This window comes from Solanum lycopersicum, chromosome 7 (genome assembly GCF_036512215.1).
Source record: "Solanum lycopersicum chromosome 7, SLM_r2.1".
In the NCBI taxonomy this organism is placed as follows: domain Eukaryota; kingdom Viridiplantae; phylum Streptophyta; class Magnoliopsida; order Solanales; family Solanaceae; genus Solanum; species Solanum lycopersicum.
The window spans coordinates 67,603,921-67,627,069 of record NC_090806.1 but is presented as its reverse complement, the minus strand read 5'-3'; the positions used below and the strand labels follow the sequence as shown (position 1 = coordinate 67,627,069).

The 23,149-nt window shown below is 35.6% G+C and overlaps 5 protein-coding genes and 1 pseudogene across 5 annotated transcripts; 2 read left to right on the top strand and 4 right to left on the bottom strand.

Moving 5' to 3' along the window:
- Positions 1 to 299: 299 nt before the first annotated feature.
- LOC104648584 (peptide-N4-(N-acetyl-beta-glucosaminyl)asparagine amidase A) lies at positions 300 to 2,276 on the bottom strand (the record flags this gene model as incomplete). Its single annotated transcript, XM_069287489.1, is given in 6 exon segments — positions 300 to 1,021; positions 1,023 to 1,543; positions 1,546 to 1,650; positions 1,653 to 1,698; positions 1,700 to 2,068; positions 2,070 to 2,276. Coding segments are annotated over 6 exon segments (1,647 nt in total), but the record flags the coding sequence as incomplete, so codon positions are not given.
- Positions 2,277 to 2,608: 332 nt separating this feature from the next.
- On the bottom strand, positions 2,609 to 7,125 carry LOC101244685 (rab3 GTPase-activating protein non-catalytic subunit). The gene is given in 8 exon segments (NM_001347935.1): positions 2,609 to 3,032; positions 3,310 to 3,453; positions 3,747 to 3,895; positions 5,029 to 5,186; positions 5,309 to 5,370; positions 5,611 to 5,790; positions 5,961 to 6,095; positions 6,725 to 7,125. Coding segments are annotated over 8 exon segments (1,368 nt in total). The 5' UTR covers positions 7,079 to 7,125; the 3' UTR covers positions 2,609 to 2,846.
- Positions 7,126 to 7,372: 247 nt separating this feature from the next.
- LOC104648569 (uncharacterized) lies at positions 7,373 to 9,889 on the top strand. Its single transcript, XM_010326092.4, has one exon. The coding sequence runs from the start codon at positions 7,898 to 7,900 to the stop codon at positions 9,686 to 9,688; it is 1,791 nt and encodes a 596-aa protein (XP_010324394.2). The 5' UTR covers positions 7,373 to 7,897; the 3' UTR covers positions 9,689 to 9,889.
- LOC101244972 (polynucleotide 3'-phosphatase ZDP) lies at positions 9,843 to 16,958 on the bottom strand. Its single transcript, XM_004244232.5, has 12 exons — positions 16,490 to 16,958; positions 15,685 to 15,744; positions 15,225 to 15,281; positions 15,090 to 15,131; positions 13,495 to 13,566; positions 13,060 to 13,116; positions 12,471 to 12,547; positions 11,292 to 11,373; positions 11,031 to 11,147; positions 10,577 to 10,698; positions 10,412 to 10,481; positions 9,843 to 10,318 (listed from the first exon to the last, which is right to left on the bottom strand). Exons 1-12 carry the CDS (start codon positions 16,802 to 16,804, stop codon positions 10,265 to 10,267), a joined length of 1,125 nt encoding a protein of 374 aa, XP_004244280.2. The 5' UTR covers positions 16,805 to 16,958; the 3' UTR covers positions 9,843 to 10,264.
- LOC112941966 (U6atac minor spliceosomal RNA) lies at positions 13,786 to 13,886 on the bottom strand (annotated as a pseudogene).
- A 1,818-nt stretch (positions 16,959 to 18,776) lies between the features above and the next one.
- On the top strand, positions 18,777 to 20,632 carry LOC104648585 (protein FAR1-RELATED SEQUENCE 4-like). Its single transcript, XM_010326142.2, has 2 exons — positions 18,777 to 19,634; positions 19,716 to 20,632. The coding sequence occupies exons 1-2, from the start codon at positions 18,840 to 18,842 to the stop codon at positions 19,944 to 19,946; spliced, it is 1,026 nt and encodes a 341-aa protein (XP_010324444.2). The 5' UTR covers positions 18,777 to 18,839; the 3' UTR covers positions 19,947 to 20,632.
- Positions 20,633 to 23,149: the final 2,517 nt, after the last annotated feature.

The window sequence follows — 23,149 nt, the reverse complement described above, 5'->3', positions numbered from 1 at the left end:
ATAACACAGTGGTAGTTTGTGGTCACTTACATGATCTATTTTGCTACTTTTCTTATTTGTCAAAAATTGTTATGTCCTGATAATGTTGCTCGTACTCTCTTAAAATATTTATGTTTTTGTGTTAAATTTTTAATAAATGTGTTATATATAGAAGGTTCAATATGTACCTGATGACAATTTTGAGGAGTACGAATAATATAAGTAATAGTCGATGTACTGCAACAAAAAAAATTGATATCATTACTAAGGTTTAATCTTGGTGGCTTTTGCTAAAAATTCTTGTAGAATTTCAATCAAAATTTTCACAAGAACTACTTTTTATGTCTTCGTACTTGGAATAAATTATTTTTTACAAACAATTTTATGAATGGTAAAAACCGCGCTAGCTTATTCACATGTTTATGTCTTCATGAAATCTCAGGCAAGGGCAGATGTAGACTTAAAGTTACGGATCAACTCAGTAGCTTTTGCCTGAATCCTATATTTCTATCTAAGAATTCACTCAATATCAATACATATTTGATCGTGAACACAGTACAGGAACCAGTAAACTTCAAATTCTGAATCTGCCTCTACTTTCGGGAACATGAAAAGGGCACTGCATTTGCATGATACTTAGAAGCTATGATACAGTATTGATCAATAATTTGCTGCAACTATGGATCACCTTGTCATAAAGCACTGTGTAATTTGAGCTGCTTATGTTCCTGAAGTAGCAGCCTTTGTCGTCGTTGTATTTGTATATCTGTTGTGTGCTCCCGACTCCACTGTCTATCGACTGATCCTTTACAAGCATACACCCCTGCGCGTTCTGCAGATTGTGAACAGAGCTGGCTGAGGATCCATACTTCAACCTCTTTTCATCGAATATCAAAGTCACATTCGAGATAGAAGCATAGCTTTTATCTCCTATCTCAACACCATCAGAGTACAAGTGAAGCTGAAACTTTTTGAAGGATTCAAGAACCTGAACAGAAAAAGACCGCGTCTTAGCATAAACAGTGTCATTAAACTCAATAGTCTTGATCAACAACTTGCTAGTTCGCGTCATTTCCCATCACCATATAGTTACTATAGCTCAAACTCTGAGATGATGTCGTTGTGACTGTTCCATAAGATGATTTTACCCATCCAGTCATTGAGATCGATCTACGAGCATTTGTCACAAAGGAACCATCAAGACCAGTAAAATTACTCGCGAGTGAAAAAGAAAGGGGCAAACTACTATACTCCAACAACTTCCCTTCTGTTTTTACACTCTTTTTATCCAACCAAAGATGCAAATTTGCATCAACATACCACACATTCAAAGCATTTGTAACACTAAATGAAATATTATGAAAACTTCCATCTAAGATATTCTCTAACAACGGCGTAATTTCAATATCATATGAAGGAAGATCAAATAAGTCAATTCCACTTATAGGTCTCCACAACAGAGGATTGATACCACCAGTATAAATCACAGTAAAAGGCCAAACTGAAGCAACTACACCATCATCCACACTTACTATCACCTCTCTGAAAGCACCATTTCCCGACGATTATTTGCAGTAATATACTCATTTGGCAAATTTCCATACCAGAACTCATCATTCTCATGAAAAGACACATAAATTTCCAATACAGCCCTGTAAACATTTTGTGGGATTTGAACTCTTTTGACTGTACATCTGTTGAATTCTCAATCTCAAACCAACAAACCATCATTCAACGGCAAATTACGCGATACGGGTGCGATTAAATCAGCCACAGAATCAAATCCCTTAAAGGGGTTTCTCACTCTTTCAGTAGGATAAAAATGAACAAATATTTCTACATGATAAACCCCAGTATATTTACTATTAACAATGTTCCCAATATAAACAGCAAGTGTTTGATTAGTCAGAAGCAAAGAAGAATACCTAGTGATATCCTTCTTGACAGTCCAAATAACTCCATTTGGCCTTGGCTCTGCAGTGCAACTCCTGAAAATTTCAACCCCACTAAGCCAAATCCCAAAAATTCTATCAAATTGTCTTCCTTTACTCTTTGCTTTCCATTCAAGAATGATTTTGGAGAAATTTTTTAGATGGGCAATTTGAAGGGGGTGTGTAATTTGTGAGAATTGGTGTTTTCCCATATGTGTAGGCAAAATCATGTTTGAGGACTAAGTAGGAACAAGATTTGGTTTTGGGTAATTTTATTGGATTTGTGACTTGAAAATAGGCTGTGGGAGTGTCAATCTTGGAGAAATGTCTAGTTGAGTGGTGAAATTTGGTCTGATTAGAGCTGTTTTATGGATTGTTGCTGTGAAAAAAAGAGGTATTTGGAGTAATGAGAAACAAATGAAGAAGAAGAAGAAGAAAGAGACAGCCAGCCATTAATGGTGTATGCAAGAGAATGTGTAGTTTTGTTAATAGCTCTTCCTTAGATTGTGGATCCGAGATTTGAAGTTTACAGTGAATTTCTACGTCACATACAGAATCTAAATAAGAGTTATTGAATTCACGTGATCAGGTCTAGATCCGCCCTTAGGAATTGGGAGGAGGAAACAATGTCCTAGTTTGCCTTGTTCTTGGAAATTCACCAAAAATGATGACAGCTTCATTCTAGTATGACAATAAACTAGCATGAAATGATAATCAAATTCTATTGGTTAGGCAAATTTAAATTTAAAAAATATGATAAAATTACAATAATAACTATGGTATGGGACGTTTTACCTCCTTTTTTTTCCTTTGGAAGTTTTGGGAAAAAGGGGAGTTGTTAAAAGCTACAAAACAAATGAAATTTACATTCTGTACAGGTAGCTCAAAGCCCTTTACCTGCAATTTGTTGTATTATTTTGAATTTAATATATAATGTTAACTAAGAGATCGATTCAAGACGAAGAGCAGACCGGAGTCTCCATTCAAAAAGAAAAGTTCCAAAGGTACGTAAGAAGACACAGACATTTCTGATGAGGCGAATCTGTATGTAGGTTGCAAAATCTTGCTACCTTTGGCACATGGAATAGTTAGAAGACGCGGACCAGTCCTCATCTGCCATATCTGCAATGATAAACTCAAGTGTCAAAACAAGCATAATCTCCGATGCATCTTCTGATATACAATAACCTAAAGTTTACACGAACAGTTTTCATCAGATATAGTTTTCACGAGCAACCAACAAATGGCACAGATATGTATTTGTTGTTTTTGCAAATAATTATTATGCAAAAGGATGGTAGTTGTGCGAGTTACTATCAAGGAAGTCTGAGAGCGCATAGTTAAAAATGGGGCTGAAATGAATGAGAAAGATGATACAGCAGAGAGTGCAGCAAACTACCTCAACAATCCCTTTACGCGGTGCATGAATCGCTAGACAGAGGCAATAATCACTTTTCACGTGATCATGGTAAGCAGATCTAGACGTTTCAACGTCTTTCTTAGCAAGCATCTCAACAAAGAGGCAACTTGCATCACGATAACCCTGCAAACCAATATGTTCATTTTATCAGGTGATGAACCTAAGTAGATAGTCTGGGTTTGTTTGCTTTGAATTATTTCATCAGAACTACTCGAAATCATTTGAAAACTCACATTTCCAGTCTATATTGGCATTCAGTTCTTATATGAAAAATCAATTCACTGAAGTAATAATCAAGCATTCTTCTACAGAATGTGCACACGTATATTTTCTTCGTCATCCAATGATCACTTATATAACCATAAATAATTTGGATGAACCAAACAAGTTATTATTAATAGGTGAATAGAACAAACCTTCCACAAACGGACAACCACAAGGGCCTGAGTGTCTAAGAGTAAGATACGACCCAGAGAATCAGTTATTGCAGCCAAAGTACCACTAGGTGATAATGTGAGTTTCTCCCCCTTTCTAGGATGATCCTTAAAGCAAGTCAAAGGTGAAGCTGCCAGAAATAGAGAATTTACAATGACAGTATGTCAGCTAATTTGAAATCCAATTAGATATTCAAAGAGTATACAATGAAGTTTGAAGTACAATTATGTAAACATGGAAAAATACAGCACTTTATATTGTTAGATGAACTATTGGGAATTAGACTTCAACTGAATAAGGAGTAAAAGAAGAATCAGCGAAAGATAACTTCAGCAATCTCCACTTCACAATTCTAACATACAACCTCATTGGGAAAGTAACATGTCAGGATCATTCTTTGAGTTTTTCCACTAATCTAGTAACTACAGCATCAACACTTTACCAGGTTCAGTTTACTGACCAACAGTCAGCACAATGTTGCGAAGTATTTTAGCCAAAGCCCAGAGCAAACATAAACAAATTACCATGGTCTGGTCCAATATTGACCATGTTTTCTCAAGCAAAATGCAGAAAGATAATGGAGAGAAGTAATTTAGTTTTCTTGAAAAAGGAGCTTGTCATAAACAAAAGGCAATAAAACATAGTAACATTTTATTCAACCAAGTGACACAAAGGTTGTCCCTACTACTTGTAGTAGACTCTTGGAAGCCAGTGTGGGCACCTGACCTGACACTAGTCGTCGAGTACTGATCTAGAAGTCAGATCTGTCATTACCTAAATCTTAGGATGCACGGATACAGATTGGAATATGGGTACAGACCTTAATGACACAACCAAATGAAGTATATATGACATAGATAAGTAAAATATGTTTCAACAAAGAATTGAAAGTAATAAATTAAAGCTAGTATATTTAAATTCTTTCTAAACAACTTGATAATTTATTTATAGGTTATCTCGTATCAGTACTTTATGTGAATATATATGCAATAAACCAAAGAACCAATCAACCTATACTTCTTGGCCATATTGCAAACTACTTTCCAACTCAAAGATAAACTTGTACAAAGAACACTTCTTTCAGTCATGATCTCTAGATGGAAGTTCAAATAAGCAAAGGAAGGATGACATGATGCTTGGGAGGTGAAAGAAATGAGCATTTTAACATGTAGAAGAAGTGATATGTGATCAACCTCTAGCTATTAAATTAAATAGAGAGAACTGAATAAGAAATTCTTTCAACGATAAAAAAATAGCATATACCTCGAGCAAAAGGCTGAGGCTTTGGTTCTGGTCTTTTTGTAGGAGATGGATCACTTCTCCATAACATTTTTGAGATTGAAGTTATTGTTGAAAAAGTTGCAGGCACAACCTTGGAGAGAATAGCCCCTACTATTGATCTGCTTCGGTCTACAGAAAGTCTTGAAAGTGTAAAGAGAAATCCAATTTAGTAAAACAAAGTAAGAAATGGGAGTGCAGACGGAGACTTTAGTTAAAAAAATACTTGAAAAAAGAATCATAGTATAATATACTGCAGACTAACCGATAAGCAGAAATCACAGCGTCAGCTCCAACAGTGATTGCACAATAATAACGCTGACTTGACTGCCCAACAATAAAAGCAGCTGAATTCAAATACCAGAATAACTTCAGAAAATTTCCGGAAGTCATAGGACAAAAAATAGCATTTCATAAGAGCACTAAAAATTCTTTTTGGTGTGTGCAGAACTGTAGGAGAAGGTTTAGGGTTGAGGAAACAACAAATCCCAGTAGAAAAGTATGCCTTGTTTAAAAGTAAGAGAAGAAAGTACTGCAACATGATAGAATGAGAAAATAAAATATTACCTGTAGCTCCAGCAGAGGAGGGGGCATCAGACCAGTGATAGCAGCATCAACACAAGAACCATATTTATTAACATTCCATAGCTGGTATGGAAGCCTCCCAAAAGTATCTGCAGAATTTTCAGATTCTGTCTCATCCCAGAACTGAGAGTGTCTTTCTCTAAACCACCTCTGAAGCATATTCTGCATTTTAATACGGACATTAGCATTTAGCAGTATGACATATGAGAACCTAAACTTCATGGTTCGACATCAAAATGGAGATGTAAAAATTGAAAATTAAATGTCCTCGTATCATAGTTGATTTAGAAAAAAAAATAACATTAATTGTAACTACGAGAAAATTCCAATACCTGAATATCTGATCCATCAAACCGAGCAATAACACCTGACATAACAACACAGACCTCTTCTGATGATGCATCTTGGGTTAGATCTCTCTTGGTATCACGGACTCTCAATCTAAGAATCTTTCCAGGGCTTACTATCTGCCACACAAAAGTTCTGGTAAGTTTGCTAATCATCATATGGCACCACTAAATAAAACAAAAAAAACAATCTTAAACCAAACGCTTATAGGTTCCAAAATATCTAGTTTTACTACATTGCATAATCAGTTAAGATGTTAAACTAAAAGAAAAAGTACATAATGACCATCATCAACAAACTCTTTTGTTTTCTTTGAGAATAACACTAAAAACAAACAACAACATATCCGATGCAATCCTACAAGTGGAGTCTAGAAAGGGTAGCAGGTAGGACAATCTTACACAATTGGGGTGTGGAAGGTAAAGAGGTTGTTCCCGATATAACCTCACCTCAACGACAAATTTATCATAAATGACAAATGAGAAAGCATAAAACTTTTAAATAGCAAAACTAACAGTAGCGTGATCCAGTGACAAATAATAATGTCTAATATAATCCAAGCGCAATGCAACTTCGCTAAAATTCTTTCTGAATGTAAATTCCACAGCTTCATCAATTCCTACAATTACCTAGCTTGCCTAAATCCAATCTTTCCCCTTTAAATAGCTTCTTCACATAACAATCAAATTAACAACTACATTTACTAACTCCACTGCATTTGCAAACTATGAACTGAAAATACGAATACCTGTTTATGAATCAGATCACCACGGAGAGAATAAATCAACAAATACCCACGAGAAGTGCCCAAAGCTAGAACTTTGATATCATCAAACACTAACCACTCGATCGCAGATATATACTCAGCCTCGATCGGAGAGAGATCAGGTACAATCTTCACCCGGTTTCCTACCGGGTCGGATCCTTCGGACCAATGTAGAATGAGAACAAGCGAACGGTTGGCTAATGCAATTGAATGAGTGTCGAGAGCAGTTAGGAGATTAGGGTTGTTTACAAGCCAACCTTCTTTGCCGGCGCCGAGCTCCGACAAATCATCGCAGGCTATGCATCCGAGCTCCGTCGTATGGTTTCGCCGGGCCATTACGGGTCAGATGGAGAAGATTAGAGTAAGATCATCGGAAATTTGTCAAATCCCGGAGAGGGCCCTACACAAATATATATATTCTAATTCTCTTTTCTCTGTTTAATTAAATATACTTTGCTTGTACCAATTTTCTGAACTTATATTAAAAGTGAATAAAAATTAGACAAAGTTACTATGAACCCTATCATATTTACTATAAAGAAATATATATTATCATATTTTTATACAAAATAGTACTTCCTCCATTTACAAGACTCTTAAAGAAAATATTGGGTGTTTAAATTATTTTTTACTTTTATTCATATGTTTTGATTAGATATAATCGTTCAGCTTCTTCTACAAACTAAGTTAATAATAATCTCACTATTTTTTGTTATTGATATTGAGTTCATAGTCACTTATTTCTTGTTTAAAAGAATGTCAGATTGAATTCAACATTATATACGATATTTCATTCCGATCCTTACTAGCTCTTTGCTTGGGCTACTATACTTTTCGTGCAGTTGCATTATCCAGCATCATCTTCGACATTTTTTAATTTTATAATATAAATTGAACATCTAAAGAACATAATATTCAAGTTGCCGTTACACAGAGATTGTTACCTAAAAATATTGGCACAATTAGCATCGAGACGATTGAATTGAAAGTTATTCGCGATTGATAATGGTATTATAAAAAGACTAAAAATAAAGATTTATGGAAAATAACTTTGTTATCTGTTGTGTTAAATACACCACATTTATCCTATAAAGCAAGTATAAGCAACTGAGCTCACACCTTCTCCTTTGTGCTGTGGAAATTTTGTAGAAAAAAATGCAGAATCAGAACTTGTCTGTAGCTAAAACCCTAAACCCTACCTTCACAACTCTTCAATCACCATCTCTCGCCCAATTTTTCAACCCTCTTCGCAGAACACTACCCACAATTCCATCTACCTATAACAGAACTCCGAAGCCTCTCTATATTCAAGCCCAGAACCGGGAACTCGCAATTTCCCGGCGAGATGACAGTCACCGGAGGGATATCCGGTCATTTGCCGGCCGAAGCAAAGGAAAATCCGGTGGAACATCACCTGGGCGCATTGAGGGAAGTGGCGAATTCCGGCGACAAGCTAAACGAAATGCCCGCCGGAAAAGTAAGAAATTAGCTGAGAGTCTTTTCTACAGGTTGAAGAATCCTCATGGAAACTACCCGGATAATTTCTCCGAGGAGGAGTTGCAAATGATTGGTTTGGGGTATGATAGAATGGTTAGGTTTATGGAAAGAGATGACCCAAATCTCAAACACCCGTATGATTGGTATAAGTATGGTCAGTTTGGGCCATATTCTTGGCGTGGAGTTGTATTAGGGGAGCCTGTTCGAGGGCGATTTTCGGACCCATGTGTATCGATGATTGGTGAGGTTAGGGACCAAGAAGAGTGGGAGAAGATTGAGCAACATGAAATGGCTCAGGAATTTCAGAATAGATTGGATGCAATGGATAAAAATGTGGGCTTTAGATACTTTTGGGTGTTTGTTAGGCATCCTAAGTGGAGGATATCGGATTCTCCATGGCAACAATGGACTTTGGTGTCTGAGGTTGTAGTTGAAGCTGGGAATCAGAGGTTGGATAAATGGAATTTGATGGGGCGGCTCGGGAATAAAGCAAGGTCATTGATCACACAATGTGCAGCATGGATGAGACCTGATATTGTGTATGTACAGAGACCTGTATATCAGTGTAGGTTTGAGCCTCAAGATGACTTTTTTAAGGCGTTAACGCCTTTGCTTGATCCAGAAACTGAACAGGATTGTTTGTTTGAGTTGGAGGATGATAACGGAAGGATGGAATTCTGTACTTACTTTGGTGGGTTGTGTAAGATTGTGAGAGTGAATCCTAAGGCATTTGTGGATGATGTGGTAAAAGCTTATGAGAAATTGAGTGATGAGAAGAAGTCCAAGTGTTTGGGATTCTTGTTAGACAATCATCCTGTGCCTTTGTTGCATCCTTATACGAAGGAATGGAAGGTGAAGTTGGAGGAAATGGAGATGGGTTGTGATGCACCGGATGATGATGATTATGGCAGAAATAACACGGGAGAGACCGAGATAGTGGACTGGATTGAGGATGAGGAGGAAGATGGTGAAGATGAAGATGAGGATGAGTACGATGTGGATTTGGATGCAAGTGGAGACGATGATGATGAGCTGGGTATCAAGGAGGATGACGATTCAAGTCAGGAAGAGGACACAAGATTCTGGGAAGATGAATTTAACAAGGCATTGGGTAGCAACGAAGCAATGGAGAAGTTTGCCAAGAAATATATGGAGACATCAACGAAGTTTTATGAAAAACATATAAATGCAATGGAAGACAAGGAAAAACAAGCAAAGGGAGATGGCGGAGATGAATTGGCAATGAGAGGTGTTAGAGCCAAAATTAGCCCAAAGGAGTGGGAGAGCCATGGATATGGTCCTTGGAGAAGAAAACTAAAGAAAGGTAAAATGCCTCCTGAATTGTTCATGAGAGCTGCAGTCAGGCCATTCACTTATAAGAATCTGATAAAGGAAATTGTTTTGACCAGACATGCTATACTAGAAGGCGAGATCGGTAAGAAGAAATGAAGTAATTACCAGCTTTTGCAATTGGGTAGGACTCTAGATACAAAGATTCATTGTGCTACACTACTAGCAATACTGCAGAAACAATGTATTATCATAGGAGCTAAGTTATTTTCTTGTATAATATAACTCGAGGGAGAAAGTAGACTATGCAATCTCACCAACAACTTATTGCTATGTATTGATACCAAGTTTTGATCGTAATATTGATCTTTGTGTCATAATAGAACAAACTCTACAAATTGTAACAATAAGTCTGCAAATTCACAACTGAAAACTGACCAACAATTTCCAGTCAATGCATCACTTCATAATTTTGAAGGATAAATGGGTTCATGCAAACTTTGATCCGTCTACAAAGCAAAAAGGACTGAGGTATGTATTTGCAGAAATCTCACCAAAAGGATGAAAAAGGCGATAAATTTAAATAAGAATCCAAGGTAGATATGGAAAGAACTATTTACACAAATGTCAACCCCTTAGCTGGGAAAGAGTTGAACGCATGTTCCTTCTACTTCAGCTCAGACAGTTTCTTTCTACTGTAGTAGATGTTACACAACAAAATGCTCATTGTCATTGTCAAGTTTCCTTCTCAAAGAATTCCTCTGGAACATAAAATTTTAGTCCAATCGCCTGCAACAAAAAACAAATGGAAGCCCATGGTGTAATTTGTTGGTCAAGTGCATTGAAGGTGTGTCATCTTAAAACGTCAGCAGAATTAGGTACCTGCGCAAATCTAATATCAGCATCACTGTGGTCACCTTGTCTGCCAGCAGCATCACCAACATAGAAAGACCTAGAATGACAATAAGAAAAGCTCTGTTAGATTTGTCAATGATTAGGAAGTAATATATTTAAAATTGGGCTATCGACCAAGGAAGAGGAAATAACTGGTCCATGTCTATGGGAACTCCAGAATTGAACTGCTTTTTCATTATATTCCACATCCCGGTCTTAGGCTTGCGAAAGGGATCTTCTGGCTTGATCTTACTCAAGCCACAAGCGATGAAAACCTGCATCAACAGAGCTATGAGAACTATTTACAGAGAGTTCTAGTAGATTATTCTCTCTGCTATTTTCACACTTATGAAGGAACCTGCCACCCCACCCACAAAGCATGACCCATCACCAACAACAAATAAAAGTCAAAAAGAGATTAATCTGAGAGGACACTTCCTTTTTCTCCATTTTCCTATACTCTGCTGGGGGTGAGGGGCTGCAGAAGGATCAGGCACTAATAAGCAACTTATCAGCTACTATTTAAAAGTGAATTGGCCCTCGTTACATCATAAGAAAAATACTAGCTAGATCCAAAATGTTGATACATACTAACAGATCCAATCACCTGAATTGGAACACCAGCAACTTTGATAAATTGTTCAAGTCGTCCAATTTTAGAGTCCACAGCTGCCTGCCTACTTTTTTTCCACCGCTCAATGTTGGATTCATTGGTAAAAATTACCTGCACGTATTAATAAAAATAAGATGGCTGATTTGCAGAGAATGTGATGAACTTATCAAACATACTTAAATCCACTTAGTGACTTAATATACAGCAGCATAAGAATTAAACATGATATTTAGACACTACAAAAGGGATGCCCACCAGCTTATAGCCTTCATTGTACAAGCTCTGCAGCTTCTCTGGGATTGAAGGATGCATCAGAGACCAAGCATCTGCACCAACTCTGAGAAAAATGGAACTCCATCATATCAAAAAGAGAAGTTCGACTTTAAAAGCAATAATCTAATTCTAGAATATTTATGACATTGGTATACATAGTCCATCCAGAAAACTAATAAAGAGAGAGAGGATGTTAAAACATAGTATTCACCCTAGACGGAGTACTTCTCTTTTTGACAAAGTCACCAATACACTAATAAACGATGCAAACAAATAGCTGTGTATTTGGTGTCAATAGAACTATTGAAGAAATCAGTACATCTCCACATCCCTTTTTTGAAGAAAAAAAATACACCGAACAGTTTAAAAATGAAAATGGAAGGCATGGAGGAATTCCTAGCTAAAATCTTTAGTTATGAATTTTGGGTGGTAGAAAGCAAAATAATATGGCTACTAGTAAAAGGTTCTCGCATAAATCATTTAGAAAGCCAAGGTTCAAGGAAATCAATTTTTTTTCACAAAAAGTCACAAGTTGACATGCACTCTCATAGCTACAACTTTAGAAAGAAAGGGTAGGTCAATAATGGAGGGAACACACAAAAAACTTTTTTACACTGTGATTTGCCTACCTTATAGAGTTCTATTTATACGTATTTTGATTACTTTAGACTTAAGTACTTCCAAAAAACAGTGAATGAGAACTCAACAACTTGGAGAAAGCAACACTAGGAACTAGGAAGAGAGATTGCATCAGGGAAGTAGTGCCTTTATGCCTACATGTATATTCTGGGAGACTTAAAGAGGAAAAACTAGAATAATTATGAAGGAAATGAGAGGCCTTAGTGGAGAATTAAGTGCTCCTTTTTTTTTGGGTTATTTTAGGGCAAGGATATCTCTATATACAGATAGTTGGATGTATGTCTTAAATGCTTAATATAATATTCATCATTGTAACACAGCTACTACTTTGGGACAAGCAATAACTGTTTAGACTAGTTAAAAACATGACAATTCGTTTCCTATTAAATCCTGTATTTTCATACATTCTAGAGTTAGCTTAAGCTCCAATCATGCATTATTTAGAGTTGCAATAATTATCATATACACGCTCTCATCTCAAGAAGAGTTTTTAATAATATGAAACACAGGAAGAAACCATACCTTCTCACATTTGTATTTGCAAGACAACCATCAAAATCAAAGGCGGCAATTTTACTTGAAGCATGACGCCCATCACCCTAAAAACCCAAAAAAGTACATAAAGGTGAAAAGGAGGTCTTTTGATCACATGCCAAATCAGTGCTAGAATACAAGCCTCCACGCCATGCGTCTAGCTCTGTATCTGATAATATTCCATCCCATTAGAGGTCATACAAGTTAGACTAGAACATCAATCAAAAGAAGTATGAAGAGATTATTATTTCATCATTGACTCATTGACCAAAGTAGTGGTCAAAATAAAAGTTCAAACAATGAACAAGGTTGAATAATATGTCAAAAAGATGTCATATAAAATTGGAGAAGGAAAATTTTCAATTGTAGAATGAGAATTATGAGAGAAATTGCAGCTGTGAGATGCTGGCAAAGAAGAGTACACCTACATACTAGCATCATACAGAGTGAATATGTTGAATATCTACTCAACAACACCCTGGCCCACTACTACCACAGCAAATGCTATCTTCATGTACTCAATGGAAAACCCCATACAACTTGGTCAACGTATTCATCAAATAATTAATCAACTAACCTGTTCAAGATATATAATAGTCTGAAACGCCCTCCATTTTGGTAACAATGTAGCATCCTGAGAAAAGAAATAGTGCTCCCATGAGAACAAAGTGCCAAATATCTGATCAGTGGCCCTTGTTTTTAATACAAATATAAAACTGCAGTAAAAAATAAAAGGTAGCACAGAAGCTAAAAAAGACCATTCATTTTCATATCGTCAAAATGAGGCAGCAAGGGAATCAGTTAATTAGTTAAAAGCCAAATCAATAAGCAGCTATATCTTAAAACATTGCCGTTAAAATGCCATCCTATGAAAAATCAAAACCTATAGAGAAAAAATAATAAAGGAATACAAACAAAATCTTTTCCGGTTCTATCCTTTCCATTCAATTTTTACTGCTCTAGGAAGTGGAGACAGGGGATTACTGATTCTGAGAGATGCCAGATATCGTACCTTATAAGTGTCCCTCACATCAGAAATGGAGAATGCTATCTCCAACACAGGTTCCTCTTCAGTGGCCGACAGCTAAAAGAATTTTGCCATGCAAGACATGCTTAGAGAGTCGGTTCAACTAAAATGGAAAGGAGACAACCATAAAGAGATGCTACAATAACACGAGAACTTACTGCTTATGGAATCGTGCAGACTAATCAACAAAGTCATCTTTCATTTCAAGATCTATTCAAAGTTTATCGGTGGTTTAAGTTTATCTTATTGCCAACTTCAGTGCGGGATAGCGATACCAAAAATGAAAAGCAGAGACAACTGCTCGGATCAGGTAAAGCCTGAAGGCTATCCCGACCATGTAAGGGAAGATGCTAATCATCTCTACTTTGTATGACCAAAAACAATTTTAGTTGTAAGCATGCAAGCACCAAAAACAATATCTGCATTCTGGACTGGCTAGATGATTTGTACATGCATGTTAATGTTTGCCCTGACAAGTGCAAACATAGTGCAGAAAGACCAAAGAATATAATGTCTCCCGATTATTCTCCCGTATTTACCATAAACCTGTTGACATGCCATAGAGAATGATGCTTCTGATTCACTAAAAATCCACAGAAATAAGTACAAAAGATTGGTGAAAACTCTTGACATCTCATTTCCTGGTCACGGTTCTTCTACAGTTCACAAGCTTCTAAGAAGGGTATACTTTAGAAAATTGTTATACAAGACCAATTGCTTCTATAGTTGGCTCTAGGATATCTTGGGAAAGAAGGAAGCACTACAATAACATCTAGGTGCACATTATCAAACAAATAAAAAAACATCTAGGTGCATGATGCTTTATGGAATCAACATAATATGCTTAATATTTCAATGGAGTTTGATTTGTTAAAAGGGAGACACAGAGGGCCTGAAAAAATCAAATGAGAAACAAAAAACCAATAGTGGAACAGCATATTAGAAAACATCTATGAAATGAAAAAATTAATGCATTCATCTGCAATTAAAATTCTCCATAATTCTACTACTCAAATAACGTAGTACTCAGACATGCTAAATTGATGGGAGGACAATTTTGGCAAACAATAGTACCAAATAAGCTTTCCATAGGAGAGTGCTTAACCTGTTATGCACATTCTCATATACGAATATTACATAGTTAACTTGATACCACTACCTGTACTCAATATCATCACCTATACTCAGCAGCAACAACAACATTCCTAGTGCAATCCCACAAGTGGGGTCTAGGAAAGGTAGGATGTACGCAGACCTTACCCCTACCTTTATGGGGTAGAAACTGTTATTGAAAGAACATCGGCTCATAATAAAAGAAGAATCCGAAACATAATTATAAGACAATAAAACAGAAAAAATTAACAGAATACAAAGCAAATACAGCAATAAATAGTAATAATAAACACTGATGAACAAATAAGACTAAACAACAGATAAAATTACCTATACAGCTATAATCAAATAAGACTAAATCAAAGTAATGCAACTGGATACAAAAATAAATTCAAGTTGTGGCTTCTAGTTTCCTTTTACTCATAAAAAATCTACTGGAAACTTCAAGTGGGAACAGCAATATTTACCTTTAGTCGCTTTTGCTTGCTCAGTTCGTGCTCCGAGTCTTCCTTCTCATATGTTTATAAGCCAGATGCAGGAAAGCAGTGATAATAAATAAGTTAATAGCAAAAAATAACAGATTCACTATCACTTGACTTTACCTGTGCACGGGTTTCCTTTTGTTTTCTGTCAATCTTATCTGAGTCTGCATCAGAAACCTGTTGATTAATCGCTTCATTGTCAGCACAAGTGAAGTTCCAACAAACTGACTTGTTCGACAGGGTACCTCAACTTTAAAATTTACATAATAGTACAAACTCGGGAATAAAATAAGTCCAGCAAAGCTTCATACTTCAGGAAGTAAAAGCAACAGGTGAAAATTTGGCAACTATGACCAGATAAGTTGAAACATTTCTAAATTAAAGAAAACTAGAAAAGGATTTGAAGCAGCAGACTTGGTCAAACTCATGTCTCGAGTTTCAAATAGAGGGAATTCTAAGTGGAGTCAATTTCAGCCTACATATATTTGTAAATGGTAAGCTGCTACTATGCTACCATAACAAGCACTTTATACTTGCATTACAAATGCCTAAAGAATTTAAACACTAAAGAAGACAGCACCTTCTGCAAAGTTGCAATCTCGGTGCTAATCAGTTTCTCCAAAGTTTCTTTATCTTTGTTCTGCATAAATCAGAAAGACAAGCTTAGCTGCAACGAAGAATATTATCAACTAAAAGAAAACCTTTTAGTTATCAAATAAAACACTGAGAATAAAGATAGTTTATCAAGATGGCAAAAAGACTCTATAATGAAATAAAGCTGCTCCAAGTCAGGTGGTGTCAAATACAATCGCATGCACCTACAACTATTTGATAACAAAATTGACTTAGTGCAGGACTGCAGGTATATATTTAACAAAAGTTCATACACGTAGCTCTAGCGAAAGATAATTTATGCCATGCTCACCTATAGATACAACTAAAAGAAGATACTTTTTTTCACATGAATGGAAAATCAAACAAACGGCTACAAATGCATATTGGAAAATAATGATAAAAAAATACCCCTAAAGTATTGAGGTTTTTCAAGTTTCATATCTAAATTATTTGTGAGTTTACTACTCAACTATAATCAACTATTTATCAAAAGACATTCATACATAAGTTGTTCTCTTTTACTACCTAAAATATCACCAAGTTAATGTAGGAAATAGGAACAATTGATAGTTAAGGTGTATTTTGATAAATAATTGGTTATAGTTTAGCTAAAAAACTCACACACGTGATAGTTCAGTTCACATATCAAACTCAAAAAAAAAAATGGAGACATGTATTTTTGACTCGTCACTCCAAATAATTCAGTAAATACTCCACATGCAAATTGCAAAATTAAGCTTAAATTTAGTCAGAGTTTTAGAAATGTATACCTGGAGCAATGAGAAACCAGCGATGTCTTCAACAGAGGAAACGAAATCAGAACTGAAAGGGAAACAATCGGGATGATGCCATTTCGTCTGGTCAAAGCCTTGAGGGTGTTTTGACACTAATCCCAGCCTTACTGATTTCGCCGGAATCTTCTCATCGCATTTCTTACATGACGATCGACCGGATTTCGCATACTCAACTGTGACTTTTGTAGAAGACGCCATTGGAGAAAAAAATAGTAGAATTAATCTAGGGTTAAAATTGTTGGTTCTGGAAGGAACTTTGAAGAAGAAGCTGGAGATGTTTATGCTTAGCATTTAAGAGTAAATAATGGGAGATTTTAGGGATTCCTTTTCCCGCCATTAAAGATAGTATTTGTTGGTTCTGATTCCCAACTTCTCATAAGTTCAACCTAATAGACATTTTGGAAAAGGAAAAGGATTTTTATCATAAATTTGTAATTTTATTTATATAATTTATATAGTTTTTAATACTATATGTTATTCTAGTTTGACTTGAAAATATCAAAATACTGATGTTTGCCCTTTTGATTCGATGTGCGTTATTTAATAAGCTATTTCGGATGCTAGTAAAAAGTTTTTATCAAGAAGTTGTATCGGACATATATGTCATCCAAAATTCATGGGCTACATACGAAAAACAAAAGAATCTATATTTTCTATTGAAAATATTGATATTCGTCGCCTCTGAACCAACACACACCATTTAATAAGTTGTCACAGACATTTACAGAAAAACTCAGCCAGAAAATGACTGGACGAACATACCATCCAAAATTCATGAACTATATAATTAAAAAATCTCTATTTCTCGCCTGGACTTTATTTTATTTAGAGATGACATATTTTATATAATATTTCATTTTTAATGAAATGACTCAAATATTTTTCCATCAAAAATTTTATTAAGGAATCCCATTAATATTGTTGCACATACTATAATAGAAAAATAATTCATTTTCGATCAAATGATTTAGAACTTCATAATTCTTATCAATATTCATAAAAAAAAGGGAAAAAGGGTCTGATTTACCCCTGAACTTTATGATTTGGAGCTGATATACCCTCCGTTTAAAAAATGGTCCATATATGCCCCTGCTGTTATAGAAATGGCTCATATATACCCTTTTACTTAACAGACCAATATTTAATAAATTAAAAATTCATTTCTTTATGCTTTAATATGAGAAAATGCCACGTGGCTCTTAAAATACCCCATCCAATTAATTTTTACTGACCCGACCCAATTGAAAATAAGAAAACCCGACCCGACCCAATTGAAAACAAGAAAACCCCACCCACTCCTAACCCATTTCATTCTATGGTCTTCACTCTCCCGTTCAACAAGAAAAAAAATCAAGAATTTGTTAGGGTTTCAGTGAGCTCTAAACTGGCGTCCATCAATTTCGATATCGTTCAAAATCTTATGTAAGTTTCTACTACTTTCTTCCCTTTTCTTTTAAGGATCTTTCGTGTTAAAAATATAGGGTAAAAAATGTAAGAAAAGTGTAACTGGGTTTACTTATGTGCATTTTCCACTTAACATTCTATCCACGGAAGGTTTATTTTCTTACTTTAATACATGAGTTTATCTCTTTGAATGCAAAGATGGAATCTTTGTTTGTCCCCAAATAGTTATTGTCTCTTTAGGATTTTAAAATTCATTTTTCAGTTGGTTGGTGTTAAATGCTAAGGTGGTTCCTATTATGTCTAAGTTATATGCTTGTTGCAGGTGTCATTTTAAAGGATGATTGAGAAAGTGGATATTGTTTTCAACTACGGGGGCAATTGGGTAATTTCTCCAAAGCTGGAATACAATATAAAATTTCAGCACACCTGGTATTATAATACTTGCTTAGTTTGTTATGATAATCTGTGTGAAGCTTTTACTTCCAAATTTGGATTTACGGAAGTTCAACAATTGTTGGTCACTGGTCCATCTGGTACTTATTATGTAATTGAAGATATTGATGGAATTAAGGCTCTTCAATACTTATTTTCAAAAGATTTCAAGGTGATAAATTTTTATGCTATAGATGCTCATGAATTGAGAGTTTCTACCACAAATATCATATATCATACCGAATCATATTTTGTGGATGTTGAAGCTGCTACTGATTGTGATTATAGTGATGTGGAGGATGATACCCTTTATGAAATGGGCGACAATTGTGAAATTGTTGAATATAATGTTGAAGTGCTTCAACATTATGTTGAAGTGCTTCAACATTATGTTGAAGTGCTTCAACATTATGTTGAAGTGCTTCAACATTATGATCATGAAAAAGAGAGAGTTGTGAGTGATGGACTTGAAAAGTTTAAGGAATTAGAAATGGGTATGACCTTTAAGACTATACAAGAAGCTAGGCAGGTTGTTAGTTTTTATGCTATGGCTAACAAAAAGAAGTTGAAAACAAAAAAAAGTGATACAAAAAGAATCAGGTATGAGTGTTATGATGGTTGTCCCTTTACTCTTCTCATATCTAAGGATGGAAAATCAACAACATTCAAGGTTAAAACATTGAAGCCTAATCATACTTGTGGTGATTCTTTTGTTAATCCATTGGCAACTTATCATACCTTGGCTGTTTATTTTAAGGATGAAGTTCAAAATGATCCAAAATACCCTATCAAAGACATGAGAGGAATTCTTGAAAAAAAGTTCAAGTTGAATGTCTCAAGATCCAAACTAAAAAGAGCCAAAACAATGGCTCTTGATAAGTTGGAAGGCAGTTTTAAAGATGACTACAATAGGCTTGAAGCTTATGGTCAAGAACTTAGACAATCAAATCCAGGATCTGATGTGGTAATTAATATCTCTAAAGATGCACTTGAACAAGGCATAAGAAGGTTTTTGAGAATGTACATTTGCTTCAAGGCTTTGAAGGATGGATGGAAAAGTTTGAGACCTATAATTGGTTTAGATGGAACATTTCTCAAAGGAAAATGTAAGGGACAACTATTAGTAGCTGTTGGGCAAGACTCAATGAATCATTTCTACCCAATAGCTTGGGCGGTGGTGGAAAAGGAAAACAAAGGAACATGGACATGGTTTATTCAGTCGTTGAGGATTTCGTTGGAGCTTAAAAATGGTGAAACTGTGACATTTATGTCTGATATGCAAAAGGTAGCTTTAAAATATATTTTTTATTTATTGCCTTTTCTTTATCTTTTTTCTTACTGTCATTTATTTCTTTTCGATTTTTAGGGCCTGTTGGATGCTGTAGCTAATGTTCTTCCAGAAGCACACCATAGGCTTTGTATGAGGCATATAGAATCTAACTGGTGCAAGAAATGGCGGAGTGGTGAAGAGAAAAAATTAATGTGGTGGTGTGCATGGAGTACCTATAAAGAAGAATTCAAAGACACTTTGAAGGTGTTAGGAAAGGTAGATGAAGATTCAGCTGGTGATCTTCTTCATTTTCCTGTAATTAAATAGTGTAGGACATATTTTGATACTCAATGTAAGAATCTGATGGTAGACAATAACTTCACCGAGTCTTTTAACAGTTGGATACTTGAAGCGAGACATAAATCAATCATCAAAATGTTGGAGGAAATAAGAGTGAAGGTGATGAATATGTTGGTGAAAAATGAAAAAAATGGATAGAAAATGGCAAAATGATATCTGTCCAACGGCTATGAAATTGTACAATGACTATCGATTAATGGCTACCAATTGTACAGTTGAGTTCAATGGAGATTATGGTTATGAAGTGAAAGATGGAGACACAGACACACATACAGTGAATTTGGAGTTGAAAAAATGCACTTGTAGATTATGGGACTTAGGTGGAATACCATGTCACCATGCCATCAAGGCACTTTTGCATAAAAAAATGGAACCATTGGAAGAGGTTCATTACTGGTACAGAAAAGAGGCTTATTTGTAAACGTACAAGCACAAGTTGCAACCAGTTAGGGGTTCTCAATTCTGGAAAGTCGACCCTGCTCAAGCAATGGAACCTCCAGAAATGGTAAAACTTGTTGGTAGACCCAAGATGAAAAGAAATAGAGAAACTGATGAGGCAAGTTTGAGAAAGGGAGCATGGAAGCAGTCAAGAAAAGGAACTCTAATGAGATGCAACAAGTGTGGTGATTTCAATCACAATGCTAAGGGATGTTATAAGGTAATATCTCTTAGTTTTTTCTTTTAGTTAAAGGTGTTCATTTTTGTCAATAACAAAAAAAAATTTGGGTTGAAGGACCATGAAGAAGGTGAGAGTTCACACGAAATAAATAAGAAAGCAAGCAGTCAAGAGTCGAGGAGTCGAGCAGGAAAAAACTCTACATGTAGTGCCATTGTAGAGTATGAGACAGAAGCTTCACCCCAACATTTTCAGACGCAACAGTCTACTGCATATGGTCCTGAGATCGGGAATGAAGAAGATCCAACATTACGACCAATGGTAATTTCTGAGACAGAAACAAGGATGGGAAAGAGGTCTCGAATATTTGAAGGATTAACAAGCAGAAAGATTGTTTTTAAAGGAGATGCAAGAGGAATCTCGACCCCTTCGAATCTACCATATTCACCAAAGAAGACTACTTGGAAGGGAAAGAAAGCAGTCACGACTGGTCAGTTACAAGCTGAAGTAAAGAAGAAAAGAGTGAAGCAAATGGCAATGAAGGGCAGACTTGGATTAATGTTTTCAATCTCTACAGACTTTTTTTTCACTGAGCAGTCTGGAGAAGAGTTTTCATTTTGGTTTGACAAGTTATCTTTCTTACGCTTCCTGCTGAACATATACTTGAGAGGCGTCATATTGTGGCCCTTCTTTACCTGACACAAACGAACTTCCTGCTACATTATTTTTCTCAGTATTGATGGAAGGACAATTAGGACTGTCATACAAAGTGTCTGTGTGCAAGTATCTTGCAGAACAACGGAAAATTGCTGGCAATGGTCGTTGAGAAAACATGAACTTATTAGAACGAGCCTTGCAAGAGCTATTTTTGGTTTTGCCATTTCGAGATGATTTGCAGACCTTGGATCCCAACTCAGTAGGGAATTTTAACAACTCTGAATTATTTACATTTGACTTGGCCATGATACTATTGCGACAATTCAAAACCTCTTCAGCATGTGGTCTCAGGTGATGGAGAGGCTTATTTTTTGCTTCATTCAACTGCTCATGCACATCATGCAATTCTGCTCTAAGATCAATTATCAGCCCTTCAGCTTCATTAAGCTGAGCTTCTAATTCATCAATTCTTCTTTGCTGATTTTGAGACAAACTTTCAGCTTTAGCTGTCTGCATTAAGGGTTATACATATCAGTTTCTTTAAACTGTGAGATATGGGAATCAACATCCTGCTAGGATATACCATCATATCATTCATGTAAAATCACTCTCAGAATACAAAATTTGAAGTGTGTAAAATCACTTTGCAGACAATAACTCTTGTGATAACACTAAATTTGAAGGTGTTTTATGTGATAGAATTACAGAGTAAAGATCAAGCGCAAAATCAAGGATACTAAGAGTAATGACGCTCAAATGTTGGGAAGCTGATGCAAGTACTGCACATTGTAAAATACACACAAAAAAGGTTCTTGAATTTCTGCTGGCTACTGGCTAGATTCGAACTTGAATTTCTTGATTCATTCGAACTTGTCTAGATTCTATAATTTTTGTGGTCCAGAATCAAATTTTAAGTACTACATTTATTTTCTCGAACTCTCTTGATGAAAATATAGGATCCGTCACTGCTCATATTATTACTTCCTCCTCATTTTATGCGTTTTAGCTCCTTTTCACGATATTTTTTTTAACATCAAGGATATAGTTAAAAACAATTATTATTTTTCGAGCTACGGTTATAAAAAGGAACAAAGTAAGTACTTAAATAATAAAATGCAACACACATATGTTTTATATCCTATTAGAACAACATTCACAAAAAGCGAAAGCAAATTTCTTTACATCAAAGTGAAGAGTGGAATCTTAGGCTTTTACTTTTATTTTCTCCTTAGTTGTGTCATCACATTTCTGAGCAGTGAAAGGAACCTGTTGATGATTTGATATATTCTGCACTACAAATAGGCTAGAAATCTTGAACAGTGCCATTATTTGCAAACACTAATTTCATTAGGGATTGGAAAAGGAGAAGACATGAGTAAATATTTAAACCAAAGTTATTATTGGGTCGTGATTTTCCTTCTTTAATTGTATAAATTTGACGAGGGAAAATAAGAGAAAGTTTAGAGTTACTCTCTTGTCTACTGTCAGCAATAGAAAACGTGGAATCATCAGACTCACAAACAGCGCCATAACTCAACAAAATTGATATGTTTTTGACTTTTTTTCTTGTTGAACGGGAGAGTGGAGACTATAGATTGAAATGGGTTAGGAGTGGGTCGGGTTTTCTTGTTTTCAATTGGGTCGGGTCGGTAAAAGTTAATTGGATGGGGTATTAAGAGCCACGTGGCATTTTCTCATATTAAAGCATAAAGAAATGAATTTTTAATTTATTAAATATTGGTCTGTTAAGTAAAAGGGTATATATGAGCCATTTCTATAACGGCAGGGCATATATGGACCATTTTTTAAACGGAGGGTATATCAGCTCCAAATCATAAAGTTCAGGGGTAAATTAGACCCTTTTCCCTAAAAAAAATACTTTTTGAATAACTATTCA